The 16,926-nt window shown below is 42.9% G+C and overlaps 1 protein-coding gene across 1 annotated transcript; it reads left to right on the top strand.

Moving 5' to 3' along the window:
• Window positions 1-5,203: 5,203 nt before the first annotated feature.
• LOC118784007 (beta-1,3-N-acetylglucosaminyltransferase lunatic fringe-like) lies at window positions 5,204-16,552 on the top strand. Its single transcript, XM_036537975.1, has 8 exons — window positions 5,204-5,775; window positions 12,404-12,452; window positions 13,091-13,193; window positions 13,466-13,619; window positions 13,735-13,820; window positions 14,140-14,305; window positions 14,451-14,536; window positions 14,991-16,552. Exons 1-8 carry the CDS (start codon window positions 5,332-5,334, stop codon window positions 15,055-15,057), a joined length of 1,155 nt encoding a protein of 384 aa, XP_036393868.1. The 5' UTR covers window positions 5,204-5,331; the 3' UTR covers window positions 15,058-16,552.
• Window positions 16,553-16,926: the final 374 nt, after the last annotated feature.

The raw sequence follows: 16,926 nt of genomic DNA on the forward strand, positions 1-16,926 counted from the left end.
ACAGCAAATGTCAAGTACTGTCCTCTTTCCTCCACAGTGATGAAAATGCTGTGCAGTAGAAGAAGACATAAAAGACCACATTAAATCATAAGGATGAGAAACAGAAAAATTTACAAGTATTAATTATATCATGTAGCTCACAAAGCCAATCTGCTTCTTATCTTTGACAATTTTATGAATTTTCTGCACATTAACAGAACATCCTTGCTTTTCAAATATTAAGGAATGGTTACAGAAAAAAACTGATTAAATGAACCTTCACAAGCATTTTAAAGACTTATGTTCTTACATCCTATATTTAGCAGGAGAAAGAAATGGACATGCATTCATGTTCATTTGAACCTTAGTGTGAAAGAGTCATTTATTCTATCTAGTTTAAAACTGTTTTCATGAACAATGAAACTGAATTTATGCTTTTAAACTGAAAAGAGCCTGAAAGTAGTTTCAGAATATCTGTCCAATCAGATGCCAGAACTATGAACTGATCTGAATTATAGTGGACCATTTCACCTTAAAACTTTAAACCTGGAGGTGAGAGTATCAGTGTCAAGCACTGAAAAACTATCATCTGGAATCTGGGGCAGTGTATATTATGGGGATTTGAAGTGAAAAAGCTCAGTGAGTGAGTGTGGAATTAAGTGAGTGGAGTGTGGGACAACAGAGAAAGAAAGACAGGGACTTTGAGAGGGACAGGCTTGGCCAGGTCCTTTCCTTGGACCCTGCACTCTGCATGTCCTCTGATTATTGTTAACATATTTAGAAACAATAGCACCACCAAGCCTCAGGGCCTAAGACTGGCTTGCATTCTTTCCAGACCTCACCAGCAGTCCCAGTGGAGTCCGCACTCACAAACCGCTTTAAATAAACACACAGCGCACAGCCCATTCAGTACAAGTCAAGCCACAATAGCTATTCAAATAGGAACTCTTCCATTATTCAGCAACAGAGCAAATGCATTTATCCTAATTATTTGCAGAACTTCCCCAGAAACAGCATATTCAGTTGGGTTTTTTGTACATTCCAAAAAAAGTACTATTTCATTCACTGACGAAAAACTCTGCTCATACATCAGCAATTTGGGGTGTTTATTGAGGGGAGATGTGACATAGCATTACTATTTTTTTAAATCAAGTGATTGTGTTGTCTATGTCTATAGTTTCATCTATTTAGGAAGGTTTTGTGCGTATGTGTGTGTGTGTGTGTGTGTGTGTGTGCATCAGTGAGTTTCTCTGTGTGTGGGTCAACTTAACAAACTTTTTCTAAACCACTGCATTGGAAAAAGATTGCATCAAAACCAAGAACTTCTATCCAACTTTCTGGAGGAAAGGAAGGAAAAGATAATGATAACAAACAAACAAAGAATGGATAAGGACAGGATTTGCCCAAAGCAACATGTAGCCTTTTTACCTTGAACATAAAATTCCTGCTAAGCCTTACAGTCCATAAATTCTGGCCTTGTGAAAACTGCTACATTAAGTCTGCTGTATTAAGTACCAATTTGCTATCATTTTGCAAATGTCAACTGTATGAGAAATGTTATGCAATTAAGATGGCAGCCAAACTAAGGGCTGCTTAGAAAATAAATGCAGGTTTATCTGTTCCCCATAAGGGTACTTGCATAAAGACTACAGAAATACGATACCTCAGATACTGTGCATTGCACATTACAATGAAACTATAAATAGCAGGAGTAACCATTCCCTCCAGGCTTCAGAACCACCCTTAGATCTCTGGAGATGCTGACAATGCATGAATAAAATAATGTGTTGTTGTGTTTATTAGGGAGGTCTGGAGACATTCTTGTGGCAAAGTGGATGACTGTCTGTCAGGGGGGATTTCATTTCAGTGGAATCCAGCGGTGACTTCTTACAGAAGACCAATCCAAGAGCGGATTAAAGAGGGCGGGCAGAGATTCTTTTCCTTTTTGTTATCCTTGTCGGGGGGGGGGGGGGGTGGCATGAATTTGGAACACAAATGAAACTTCGATCACATTATACATTTTACCCCAGTATTTTAACAACGCTCATTGTCCCAGGGCTTTAAGAACCTGTCAAGAAAAACTTTAAAAAGTAGGTGGAGTCTTCTGAAAGAGGGGGAAAGACCCCAAAAAGGAGCCCACTGATCCCAGAAGAATATGGGCCAGGGGAGACAGCCCAATGGGCTTGGTTTCTCATGCTTGTTCTTTTCTGCCCTTTTTGTGGGGTACTTAAAAGGCAGACAAACAGCCTGAGTTGTCTGTCCACAACTAGATATACAGCTCACTGTCACGTCTTTACAGATATTTAGTATCTTATAAATATATATATATATATATATATATATATATATATATTGGAATATAGTTACAATTAGAATCAAATGTGATTTTACCTCTCCATTTTATTTCACAAAATGAGTCTTGATATTTACACAATCCATTCGTTGTACCGTTTTCAATTCAATTTCCTGGCCAAGCTTCAGCGGCAGAAGTTGATAACCCACCAAAACAGTTTGCCCACAAAAGAAACAGTGATAAATAAACAGCATTTTTTTTGGAAATCAAGAAATCGAGCTCTTTTTTTCTGTCTCTCCTGAGTAAGATTATTTGGACTGCAAACAGCTCAGCTAATGTTTCCAGGGCAACCACCAGCTGGTCCCTGGATATGGAGCTTGCCTTAGATCAGTGACTGGGGCAGAGTGGGAGTATGTAAGCATCGGCTCCATGGCTGTCTGCAGGGGCAGTGGAGTGCTGGCACAGTCGTCTGAGGGTCAGGTACCCTCCATCAGAGAGCCCCCACTGTGCAAGAGCAGGAAATTCAATTATCAGGAGTGTGGGAATGGGGAGGAAAACACTGCTACTGCTTCAGTGCTTTTGCTGCAGAAAAAGCACAAGGTTAGTATACAACAAATTAATATACATAATTCAAAACAAAGAAAGTATGCAAGTTCTCAGGTAATTTTATTCAACACATTATGCAAGTGCAATTATTATGCACATTATGCAAAAAATTTTTGAAGGGAGTGAACTATAAGAAGGCATGTAAAATGCTAGATGGTAATTATGTAAGTTAATGTGCAGCACAAGTGCAATGCACATGTCAGAATACATTTCCAACTCAATTGAGGGAATTATTCAGTGTTCATATAATGATGAAACAGTCACCACATACTTTGATGTTTTAGAAACACTGAAGATATGTTTACATACCAACACTTGCCTGTTTCCAGTTATGTGTGAGAAAAAAAACTTTGGGGCAGCAGTGTACCATAGTAGTAAGGAGCAGGACTTGTAACGAAAAGGTTGCCAGTTTGATTCCCTGCTGGGGCACTGCTGTTGTACCCTTGGGCAAGGTACTTAACCCAATATTGTCTCAGTGAATATCCAGCTTTATAAATGGGTAACATGTAAAAAATCATAAGCTATGTAAGTTGTTCTGGATAAGAGCATCTGCTAAAATGCCGATAATGTAATGTAAAAATGATCACGATTTCCAAAAGTTTTACAGAGACAGCTATACAGTACAAACAGCACATGTGATACATTAATTGAGAAACAGTTAATGCCTATTCATTTAACTAAAATTGACTTGTTTTTTTGGGAAACTCCTCATCCCCCATACACTGAAAATATCTTCACTAAAGACACCTGCTGCATTCAAGACGCACACACTCATGACAGAGGCCGTTAGCTGTCATAAATCTGTGGCTCCAGTCAGAGGCTGAAACTGCTGCTGTTTTATCACCCAACTGTCACCTGGAAACAAAGAGTAAACGAGCTAACAACATGTACACCTGCCTCATTTCTGGCAATATCCCAGCCACCTACACTGTGTGTGTGTGTGTGTGTGTGTGTAGGGGGGGGGGGGGGGGGGGGGGGGGTTCTTTACTCTCTTTGAATATAATGCATATAGACTATCCTTCAGCAATAATGTACCAAGATTCACCACAGCTTTTGATTTGAATTAAAAAATACTGTGGTTATATTGAATATGTGGCAAAGGAACCTAACCAACCTGTACAATTACTATCTGCTGTAGAATCTTATTTAAGAAATCATAATTTTCTGTATAGATGAATATACGTTCTGCATATAGCATGGGAATAAATTACTTTTGTAGTTAACATTAGTTTGTATTTTTCACGTTAAGTAATGCGCTTGTGCGAATCTGATAAGCAAGGCTCGTGGTCATTTTTCCACAACCTTCATTACTTTTTCAACGTTGTTGTCATCGTTAAAAGGAACTGCTTCCGCCTCTGCACAGTCCAAAGGAATTGGCTATCAGAAGGAATTGAAAGGACCAGAATTTCTGGAATTCTTTAACAATCCCGTTGTCACTGTGATCTGGTCTTCAGAGACACCTTTGAGAGCCCTCAAACAACAGTTTTATTGTTGATGAATCTGCATTCCCCAAACAGCTTGATTTGGCACCCAGAAATTGGCAGTACTACACACGAGCTGTCGAAACCTCTTCAAACATCTGTCTGCAAGGACGGCGGACGCCAACATTCTTTAACGGACATTCAAGAGACAACTGTTATTTCTCTCCAGCTAGCTACCTAAAGTAGGCTACATAGACTTTGTAAGGAGAATGACGTTTACAATAGTTCTCGACAGCAACTAGTATGTCCAATTCATGTTATATGTATATAACATATATAATGGTATTCCTAACAATAACATTAATCGTTATTAGTAAGACTATCATAAGTGTGGGTGTTGGAAAGAGGCGTATAAAGGAAGCTAAAGGTTACAAACTTTTTTTTCAAGAGCCGGGTTAAACACCAAAAATAGGCTACTTATTAATTCCTTAAAAAATGTTTAGGTGAAAGCATTTGATAAACTACCACTACAATTTAAATCTTAATTTTTAGTTAATTTTAGTTTAAACACCTAATGAAGCAAGGGAAATCATGTTTTCTACTAAATTATTGTCATTGTGTGTTTACTTCTATGCAATTGGAAAAGAACTATCGCGTCTTCCAGATTCTCTCTCTCTGTCTCTCTCTCTCTCTCTCTCTCAACACACACACACACAAAGCAGCGACAAACCTTCCCCTTATGGGCGTACCTCTCTGTTAGACCACGCCTGGTGGGCCGACTGCAGAAGCTGAGCATCGGTCCTGGCAAAGGAACGCACCGCCCATCTGGCGTGGCCTTTGTTGAAAGGCAGTTTATAAATGAATCCCAAGCATTAGCAAGGCTTATAATATATGGTACACAGAGGCTGCGTGCCGAGACAGGGGACAGTGCAGTCTCATCACAGTTTTAGAGTAACACATCAGGAGAAACAACACTGAAACACAGATCTATGCAATTTAGACTAACGTTTTTGAAAATAAACATTAACAAAAATGTTGAAAAGCTGCGGTAAGAAATGTGCAGCGTCCATAGTTGCGGGAGTCGCATTTACCTTTCTTGTGGTGCTCCTGGTAGCTGCGCAGCACCAAAGAATCCAGGTAGATGAGAGGCCGAATGGGAGAGATGTCGGGATGCGCTCACTGCAGAGCCTGGAGAACCTGAGCACAAGTAAAGACGCGCCGGCGGACCAAAGTCAGTCTAAGGACAATTCGCGGTTAGGCCAAGTGAAAGGATTCTCCGCGTATTTCACTAAGTTAACTCGAGGCAGGAGAGAAGTGGAGAAGCCCGAATCGCAAGCCAAGGCAGCGACTGAGGCGCCCCCCGCAGAAGACATCAATCCGAATGATATCTTCATCGCAGTCAAGACTACCAAGAAGTTTCATCAGTCCCGACTGGATCTTCTCCTTGATACCTGGATCTCAAGAAACATGCAACAGGTGAGCAGAGGAAGGGCTGGTTGTCCGTTTATTTTGGGCTACCGTTATCGTTTTAGCTCACACGGCGCTGACTACAATTATTCCCTTGTTTTGAATCGTTATCCATGTTTTCAACAAGCAAGTTGCCCGTGAACGGAGTACTGATTTATTTTACCTTAACGATGATGTTCAGAGCGCAGTTACAACGTTACAATGGGATCCATTACACACTTTAAGCGATAGTCTTATTTTCAACATGTAACTGTTCCAACATGACTTTATACTCTGCTTACTATCCTGCTTTTTCCTTTTCAGTGATATTGCTCAGATATGAGTGTGCCACAATAATTATAGAGCATTTTCATATTTTGAATAGATCAACGATTTGGCGGGAATAAGCGATAATGATGATGATGGTGATGATGATTATGATTATGGTGATGATAACGACAGTTTAAAATCATGTAATTTTTCCCATGGGTGTCACTTTATGAGACGTCACCACGCTCCTTGCTCTCCCAGCCCCCTGAGAGTTAGGGGGTATAGTCCGTGAAATGCGATTAGTGATGCTGATTCATTTTTTGTGACTTGACCAAGCTTGTCAGATGTAAAACAGAGCCAAGAGACCTTAGCTGTTTAGCATAAAGATCAGCCTCAAACACATAAAGGGGAACGGAGGGGCCGATTATAAAATGGAGAGGGCTTTTCTCTTCAGCTCTCAGAACCTGGTGGGAAAGAAACTGTGAAACAGGGGAAAATGGCATCATTTAGGGAAGAGGCATAATTGATTCTGAGAGCCTCTCTCAGATTACCATAGAAGATTTTCCTTGGATTTCAGCAGGGCTCAATGCTCCTTTCAATTCTTTCTGGATTTAAGAATGCAGGAAGGAATAAATATTGTGATTAGTTCCCACAACCAGAGACGCGATAATGGCAGGAAGTCTTCTGACACTACACGTTATCATCAAAAAACCGTGAGCAGGTACTGTTTTCACTTTGTATAGCCCAAGACCAATTTTGTTGCCTTGGGTGATTTTTGTGTTCCTCTGGCACCATTGCAAGCTATTCAGACATGCTGCATTGATTATAGCTCGGAACACAGGGTCTGGACCCAGCTTTGTGTCACAGTGTTCCAAGAGGACGCACTGTGACACCTACAGTCTCCCACAGAAGCCGTTCCCTCTCTCCCTATCAGACCCTCTTCAGCACCGAGTGACATCTCTTAAGAACGGGCGAGAGCGGTTCTCAGAGATCCCTCCATTTCCCCCCTTTTCTCTCCTCTCCCCATTCTCCTTTTTGTTTGGGGGTGTTTATGTGAATACCTTGGTGCCGGGGATCTATAGTGGTGGCTTCAGCGCTGTCCCCTCTCCAGGGCTAACAAAGCGTCTTTCTGAAGGGGGAAGAAAAGCTTTCCCAGCCTCTCGTTTCAGCCTCTCCATGGGAACGTGGGAGCTGAAGCCGGGGATTTTTTTGTTGTTTGTGGAGAAGAGGGGGTCGACTGTGTCTGGGTCAAGCTCCTGAGCGATGGGAAAATTTGGGGGCTTTGCCTTCATTAGGGGGGATACCCCTGACAAAAAAAGCGTCCGCTGGACAGTTTGTGCTTTCAGGCGCACGCTGAGAACGACGCAGTGTGAGAACACAGTCTTAAGAAATGGGAGCTTTTTAGGCAAAGTGCAGCAGCTCACAAAGGGAATCCCAGCCGTGTTCACAAGGGAAAAGAAAAAAATCTCTTTGATCAAGGTTTTTTCCCCAGCACCTAAACTTGTCACTCATTTTCTGAGGTCAGTTTAATTTGTCTTGCAAAATACATGCCATGCTCGAACAGTGAAAAGTTTTCATTCTTAAAGAGCACTTCCTCCACCTCCAACACTGAAAGTGACTCTATTTTGCATGAATATGACAAAAATGCAGATAGTGAAGAGGCTAGTTTATCATTTCATGGCTCTCAAGCATCATGTGGTATGTGAGGTAATTTGATTGTTGCACAGGTCAAGCAGTAACGAATAGTCACAGATCCCTATCTGACTTCAATAGAGATGGACAGTGGGCAGATCAACATCAGAGACACTGGTTAATCAGTTAATCTCATGAGTCAACACACTTGCCAGATCTTGGGTTTATCCTTCCCCTGGTTTTGAACTGCTGTGAGTGTCCCAGGCTAGATTTAGGCCACAGTTGGCAAATAAGGCAGTCTGTGCACATCTGCCAATGGGTAAGATTGAAGACCCAATGAAAGAAGACCCATTTCCTAAAAAAAATTCAGTAATCCCTCACCCACACCCCCTAGGCAGGCATGATTGGCCTGAATAGGTTTAAGGAGTTGCCGTTTAAATTACCATTGAATTTACTTACTGTAGTGGATAATGTTAGTTAAACCATCTCACAGAGAGTTAACAGGGGGCTTACCAGGCAGCTGGTGGTGGCAAAGCAGACATAAAGGAGACACTGGGCCTAGAATGCAAGTGGGAGTTCCAGGAAAAAGGGTGCCAGGTGGTAGCCAGAAAACAAAGGATATTTAATGCCTACCATATGAATCACCGGATCCATATTCTCAACACTTAAATAGGTCCCAAACTTAAACATGCATTTCTGTCCATACGTGTATCAGGCTCTCGAATGTTTAATAAAAGCTCATTGTGGTTCATTTTCAGAAAGCACTGTTTATCAGTACTTTTTAGATCATGGCCTTTCCTTTCAGTGTAGTGTTTTATGACCATGGCTTCTTGCCAAGGTTGGACCAATGGAAGGCAGGCAGCAGATACCGAGAGTGTGTCTGAATATCTTTATCTTAACTTTATGATAACTATCGTGTAGCCGTCAAAAGGTCAGACTGGAATAGCAAACTGCATGCTGGTCAAAAAGCCGGTTGGTTTCGGTGTACGCTCCAGTGCCAGGCCTCTGTAAATAGCTCCCTTCCTGACCCCACTCCCTTGTATCACCACACCTTGTTCACATTTTCGATTGATACCAGTCTCAGTGATGCATTGCATGCAGTCTCCCCTCACTATCAGTCCCTGTTTACATGTAAACACTAGGGGCAGAGCTGCACTGTGTTTACTGTTGACACAAATGAGCCAGGTGCTTCTTGCTTCTGGGAACTTGAGTGGGGTCAGGTTTAAAACCAATGCAGTTATTAAGTTGCTCTGCTCAGTCTAAATCAGGGTGTGCATTCTACATTTCTTAAACTGTCCTCTCAGTGACAAGGGAAACGCGCTGCGCAGTGATGACGGCTACAAATTTCCCTGCATGTTCTCACGTGAAGGTGCGTAGGAAAGGCCACTCTGCACTTTCCCATTGCGTAAGAAAGTGCTGCGTAAGGGAATGCCAGCATAAGGCTGAACATTTTCTCACACAGCAGGACGTTTCAAAACATACCTGGAATTCAGTTTTGCTGCTTTTTTTTTAAGGAACTCTTTCCTGCGGACAAGTAAAAACAGAAACGTAGTTATTGTTCAGCGTACGACCTTCAGAAAATGTCAGTGTTCACTTCAACTTAACCCAGGTGTCCATGACAAACTCACATACAGAAGCAGGATTGATACCTTAGGAATTTTTGTGTTAGCACATAAATGTCTGTATTTCAAATAATCACTCAGAATTGATATACTTTCTTTATAAAATGTCAGTATTTTAGTATTACATTTTGTTTGGTGGGGGTTGTTGTTTTCCAGCATGTATCTTCCTGCGTTTCTTGCCCCCTTCCCCCACTCCTGAAACAATACAGCTTCCCCCAACAGAGTCATAACAATGGGGGTACAGACCTTCTCTCTAATCAGCCTGTGGTGGGCACCAGTGGAGGTCACAACGCGGCCCACTCAACCACAGTGTTGAGAGAGCACTATGGTTTCGTTTGACTCTTCCAGGAGAAGCTGACCACATCATACACTTACAACATGGCCCAAAGGGGAGGCAGCCTTTTGCTGGATAATTTACTTGTTAAACATAGACTATAACCGGAAACTAAACAACAAATCTGATTAGAAGACAGGTTAAAAGCTTCCCATGAGACATGTATGAGTAGGAATGAGCATTTGACCACAGGCTGTCCCCACATTAAACGGTTCTGTTTAGGCACGGTGTACTCATGACTGTACTCTGTCTGCCTTGTCAATGAACGGCTGTAGGACAGGACAGCACAAGGTGACTGGTGCTTCTCATGGGTTAATTGAATTGCCCAGACTCTTCAATGGTATGAGTCACAGAAATCCAGACAAGACAGCACAGCTGGGGCTAAAGACTCTGCACTGGCAGCGTATCTGTATGCAGAGGGCAGCCGCACAGAGAGGAAAGCCTCCCCGTGGTAACCTTATACAGCTCCACAGCAGGAAGCTTAAACCTCGAGGGGGCATTAAGCCGTGAAAATAGCCCTGCCTTAAACTCTGATTTGATAGAGTATCATTTATTTTACTCAAAGGGAGCCCGGATTACAAAAGTCTCTCCAAGGGGAAGAAAGAAAGTCTAGAGAAATGCTTTCCACAGAGGAGTGTGATTGAATTTCCTGGTGGGGATGGGGGGGCAGGAAAGCGGGCGAGGCGCATGTTGGTGAGGCAGAGATAGGCTCTGACAGCGAGGCCCTCTGCAGGCCGAGCCCTTCCTTCCCGGGGAGACGGAGACAGCCAGCCAGGCTGCGGCCTTCCTGAGCGGCTCCCTGCTCCTGGGATGGGGGGGCTTTCCTGTGGACAGAGGAACAGAAGGGTGAGGGCCAGCCATGTCGCTCTCACCTAATACTCCCTCTGCTAGCCAGCAGCACCCTCAGCAACAAGTGGGGCCTGAGTGCACTTACTGTAGTATTGCAGAGTAGAATTACAAGTTAAGTGCTTCCCTTTGGGTATTTTATCATCTGTAAATATATCACACATTGCGTTGATTGAGATGATAGTGTGTAATAGGAGTAATGACACTGTACACTAATCCAAATATTTTAACATATATGTAGATATTGCAATAAAACATATTTAGCTTGCACTCCTATAGACCCTAAATAATTCTAAAGTGCATTTTCCCATTGGGAGTGCTGGGTTTTGACAGGACAGGGATCTTTTGGGAACATATTAAAAAGAAACAAAGAACAAAGCACTTCCCCCTAGAGTTCTCCTCATTTAACCACCGCAGCTGTATGCTAATGCAAGCAAACATTTTTAAACTTTACCCATTTAGAGATTTAACCCAGTCTGGAAGAAACACGCTCCATTGTTCTGTCTGGGTGGTTGTAGATTGTGTGCGTGTGTGTGGGTGTTGATGGGTTATGGGGGGGGTTGATCGTTGCACATGATAGGAGCAGCAGATATGGGCACTGCTCAGGGCCAGGCTGGCCGCTGATTAGGCTCTCTTTTCAGCGGAAGCAAACACACGGCCAGCTCTCCACTCTTTTCACCAGCAAAACCGCCACCCTCCCTTGAACAAACAGAGGCCTTGGGCCCACTACACATTGCCACATCTGCTCAGTGTTTGTTCCGCAAACATATCAGCCGGGGGCTTGGCAGCTGTCTCAGGTACAGAAGTGGGAGTGTTGAAAGGGGCAGAGGGTTACCTTTGGCTTGAACTCAACCCGCGGCCACGCTACGCTCAAAGTCGCTCAACAGCAGGAACTTTAATTACTGGGAGTACTGGCCTGATGTCAAAAAAAGACACTGAGTACTTCAACACACATAAGAAGGAGTAAGGGGTGGAGGAACAGGGTTAGCAAGTTAGCGTGGGCATCCCCAGATCCAATTACCTGGCTTCTTCTGAAATCCTCCAAACTGACTGGCGGGGAGGAGGGGGGGGGTAAAGCGAGGACACGTGCCAGAGATAAGGTAGCAAGAAGCAGGTGCCGTTTCACCTGAGATCAAAAATAAACAAATGAACAGTGGAGGATCGAAAACATGGTCCAACTGCCTTTTAATCAAAGGCATACACAGAAGCGTATTTATCTTGATAGATGAATCAAGAATGCAGATGAATGCACGTCTTCACCTGCTCAGGCACATCTGAGACAAAAGCGCTTATCACAACATGCCCTTTAAAGAGTTTTTTAAAGACTGCGCCCCCACTCCCTACTCGGTTGCTGTCACCAAAGGCAACATAACTGTGAGTTTTTATGCCTTTCAGCCTTCAGGCCACTTCTTCTGCTACTTTTAGAATGTTGAAATACGAAATGAATGAATGGCAGCGTGAGGCATTTTAGTGGTTGTGCTTTTAGCACCACATTTGTGTGAAGTGTCTTCTCTGTTAGTATGAAATGGGGAGGGAGGGGTTAGAGAGATGGAAGGGGGGGGGGGGGGGTCCACTCCCCTCTTTGTCGTGCTGCAAGCATGGTGTCTGGGATGCTATGGGGCCCAGGGCAGTTGCCATGGAGAAAGCACAGCCCAGCACAAGAGGCTTTTATTCTTTGGGAAATTCTTTTGCAGACATTGTACGCCTGTTTGACTTGCTTAACTCACCCAGTTCTTCAGTGAGTAATAGGAAGACAATAGCTGCAAATGAGATAACATTTTAAGCAGAGAACAGTAGCACGAGATGGCTGCATTTGAGGAAATGTGACATGCTGACTGACTTAGTTGGCTGACTCTCTTAGTTGGTTTACAACAGTATCGTTCCTCTTCCTCAGGAGTTTCAATAGAAATGGAATTAAAAAAAATAATCTTAACTTGATATTTGTTTCTTACAGACATATATCTTCACTGACGGAGAAGATGAAGAGTTGAAGAAGAAGATTGGTGAGTCAGACAAGACAGAACAGTTACATTTGGCCAAATTGACACTATTTGTGAACCATGCATTTAGTCCAGTATCTCAAAGTCCACTTCACCATATCTCTCCATGGTTTTAAGAGGCTGATACACCCCTGTCTATTAAAATAGATATGAGACTGCTTGTGGGTAAGCTGCCATTGGTGATACTGGGCAGGAAATTACAGCCATGTGCTTAAAGGAAGCTTATTCTATTATTACTGTAGCTTGCCAATTCTTTTTTGAAACTACAGTGACAAAATGCTTTCTGAGTAGGGAAGTGTTTGAAATGAGTGGAGGTTGCTATTTATTGATGCTCTGATCTGTCCCTTAAAATGGATGAATTCAGACTTTCCCTTCTTAGAAAAGGGTGGGATGTCCATTCAGACTGCTGCTCCTGGCCCCAAGAGGCCTCTCCACTCTCAGACAAGGCTCTATAGTCCCCATGCAAATCACTCTATTGAAACCCCCAAGCAGGCATGCTAAGGGGACAACCTCAAAACAGGTGGCAGATAGTCAAAGGACATGTGGAGCAAGACTGCAAGTGAGGCAGAATGATGGGCCTGTTGATCAGCCCTGCCCTTCAGAATCAATAACCCTCTTTCTCTGTCTGTTTCTTAATGCAGGGAGCCACGCCATCAACACAAACTGCTCTGCAGCCCATAGTCGCCAGGCCCTCTCCTGCAAGATGGCAGTGGAGTATGACAAGTTCATTGAGTCAGGCAAAAAGTAAGAGACGGCTCTAATTAAAACCAGCATCATTTGAAGTCAATTACAGTTTTTAACTTGAAGTTGATGGACACATTTACTTTGTGGGTTAAAAAACTTGACTTGCTTTGATAGCGTAATTCATGTACAAACATGTCTTCCTTGTAATTTCAGCATCAAACATGTTGATCTTTCCTATTGGTTACAGCTGACTACCTGAATGGGGCCATTAACATGACAGTAATGCATTTTTCTCAAAAGCAGCTGGATTTGACAGTGTTAATGACTTTCAGGTGGTTCTGCCATGTGGACGATGATAACTATGTGAACATGCGGACCCTGGTGAAGCTGCTGTCCCACTACCCTCACACTCAGGATGTCTACATTGGCAAGCCCAGCCTGGACCGACCCATTGAGGCCACCGAGAGACTTGGGGACAACAAGATGGTAGGCACACAAAGCGCCGTGATGCTGGTGCACTGAGTTAACATGCTTTCAGAATCAAGGAGGAGAAAAGCAACACAGAAATGAATTCTGAAGCTTGTTGGTCATATGTTTTCAGAGGCCTGTCAATTTCTGGTTTGCTACCGGGGGAGCTGGTTTCTGTGTGAGCCGAGGACTGGCTCTGAAGATGAGCCCATGGGCGAGGTAAGAGAATGAGCACATGGACCTCCACACACTCAGACAAGCACCGCAGACTTCAAAGGGCACAAACATAGCATCTCTCCCATTACATCAATGTCATTTAGCAGATGCTCTTACCCAAAGTGACTTACCAAGGTTACAGCTTTTACATGTTGTCCATTTATACAGCTGGATATTTACTGAGGCAATTGTGGATTAAGTACCTTGCCCAAGAGTACAACAGCAGTGCCCCAGCAGGGAATGGAACCAGCAATCTTTCGGTTACGAGCCGCCTCTCTGTAGATCAAGGCCCCTGACCTCTATGTCCCCCTCCCCTGCACAGTGGTGGCCACTTCATGAACACCGCAGAGAAGATCCGGCTGCCAGATGACTGTACCATCGGCTACATCATCGAATCGGTCCTGGGGGTCAAGCTGATCCGCAGCAACCTGTTCCACTCGCACCTGGAGAACCTGCAACAGGTGCCCAAGTCTGAGCTGCACAAACAGGTACGACACCCACACGTCTTAAACACAGATTGATCTCCTTAATCTTGTATTAGCGCGCATCTTCTCATAAGCGTAGCATCATAACGGCAGATTTAATCTGGGGGAGCACAGCGCTAAACCGTCTTGTTTTTTGTGTTTTCCCCAGGTTACACTGAGCTATGGAATGTTTGAGAACAAGAGGAATATCATTAATGTGAAGGGGGCTTTCACAGTGGAGGAGGACCCGTCCAGGTGAGTGCGAGGCTGCCGAGAGGCACACGCTGCTGCTGCTGCTTGTGCTGTTCCTGTCATGACCTTTGATCTAATCACAAGGAAAGGAAATCCTTAAATGCTTCAAGAAGCCGAAGCTGCATTCGGAAAGCGATAAGGCCGAGGGTGCTCCTTCCGTCTCTGCTAATCTGCAGTTTCTAACCCCTCCTCCTGCCCATCCTGCCTCTATTCTGTTTTTTTTTGTCTGGTGTTGAAAGAACATCATGTTCCTAGGCCAGAAACGCTGAGCTATTGTCAGCCCAGCTAAAGAACATCCACCAGATATGTTTCACTAACAACAATACAATGTGCCGAGCGCATGTGTGTGGTTGTATGTATGTGCGTGTTATTTTTTTGAGGGGGTTAACAAAGTAGTCTACTTCCTTTCATTGTGAGGCTTACTTCCCCTTTTCTCTCTGTTTCTCTCCCTCTGCAGGTTCAAGTCTGTGCACTGTTTGCTGTACCCAGACACCCCCTGGTGCCCTTCCCACGTTGCCTATTAACGGCGACGGCCTCCTTTCTTGGTATCCTCGTCCCCGTATGGCCTCGGTATCTGATAGGCCAGTGGGACCCGTGTCGTATTGGGCCGCGAGGCCGCTGTGTTTTTGCCGCAGTGGTGCGTGGCCTCTGTAAGTTTTATTGGGCTGCTGTGCGGCCCCCAGTTTGGTTATGGACTTTTCCCTCCCTGCCGCCCAGGCTTCCTTCTCCAGTGCTTCAGAGAGGGCGGGAGACAAGGGTGTAGCGGCTGAGGGAAAGGGGCTCCCAGCATCACGATGTACAGGCAATCGAATGTGCTTCCCGCGTTGTAAATTTTGCTTGTGTTATTTGCAATTCTCATAGAATGTACCTTTATATTCCCAATGCCTTTTTGCCAGCCTCTGCCTGCTTTTTATGCCTCTGTTTGCTTTATCACCGGTATTATTCTTACTGTTGTTACCTTCCTTTCTATACATTCCATAATCAGAGTCTCGGAAGCTGTTTAATATAATTCAGAGGACTCTGTAGCAATTATCAAAGATTATGTAAAGTATGATCATGAGAAAAACAGGGAAACATGAAATAATTTTTAAAGTAATTTCTAAAATTTGTTTTGTTATTTCAGTAGACTCCGGACAGAAACAGTGAGATGAAGTTTTTTATTTGCAATATTTCAGTATTATGATTTATGATTTGGGCTGGCAGTAGCGAGTTTCCTGGATGTACACTCAGGTGTTTTCGTCTGAGGTATGCCTCGGTAGAGCACTTTTTCCCCCTAGTGAATGTTTTGGCCTGCTATTATTAAAATTTGTGCTAATACTGAAGGAAGAAGTGTCCCAGAAATTAACCATTTCTATAGACTTCTATTGTTATATTTAATGCAATTTATTGCAATTTAAACAATCTTGAAAAAAATAATATATTAGCAATTTTTCAAAAATTAATTCTACAATCATCTTGTGTATTTCATAAAGATGTAGTAAAAATGATAATTGCACAGCTTCCTTGAAAACAAAAAAAAACTGTTGTTTGCTCTTGTAAAGCCTCAGATGCATAGAGATGTGACATTATCTTTATTCCTGAAACAATGTTAAAACGCAACTGTGTACACCTCCACCAACTAATGTGAGATCTTTTCATATCTCTTTGCAAAAAGCCTCAAGACCCATATGTATCAAAAGTTGTGTACAAAAGATCAGCGTTTTGAATCAATGGCAGCTAAATGTGTAAAGACCTTTTCCTTTAAAATGTCACAGTGTTTTTTCATTTTTCCAAATATGCTCATTGATTTGTTCAAATGACTACCCCTTCAGGGTGTTAGTCACTTGCTTTTTGTAATGTTACTTTTGAGGCTGTATGTGTGTGGTGCTAAGTGAGAGTTTTACAAGAGCATCGCCAGTCTTCCACATATACACAGAGGTTCACTCTGTGACAATGACCCACAGTGGGTGCGCCTGTATATTCTTATTTGAAGCAGTATTTCTTTACTGTGGCTTTTGTTTTTCCAAGTGACTGTATTTGTACATAAATGTTTGTGCGTGTGTGTGTGTGTGTGTGTGTGTGTGTGTGTGTGTGTTTTTATGGGTATCAGAAGTATTTCTGGTGGACTTCAAAGGATTGTTTTCTGCTTGTAACTGTGTCTTTTTATGTAATTTATACTCCAGTATCTGGATTGTTTAATTCTGATGTACATATACATATAAATATATATATATATATATATATATATACAGAATGCTTCTCAGGGATCATAAACCTGATACTGTTATCATAGAAAGTCCTGTGGTAACCATTCTTTGCTTTTAATAAAGCAGCACATTGCCTGACAAATATGGTCTCTGTTTTTGCTTTCTGTTTATTCTGTATTTTCTGTTTGTGAGTTTATGCTTGTACTC

Source organism: Megalops cyprinoides, chromosome 1 (genome assembly GCF_013368585.1).
Source record: "Megalops cyprinoides isolate fMegCyp1 chromosome 1, fMegCyp1.pri, whole genome shotgun sequence".
NCBI lineage: Eukaryota > Metazoa > Chordata > Actinopteri > Elopiformes > Megalopidae > Megalops > Megalops cyprinoides.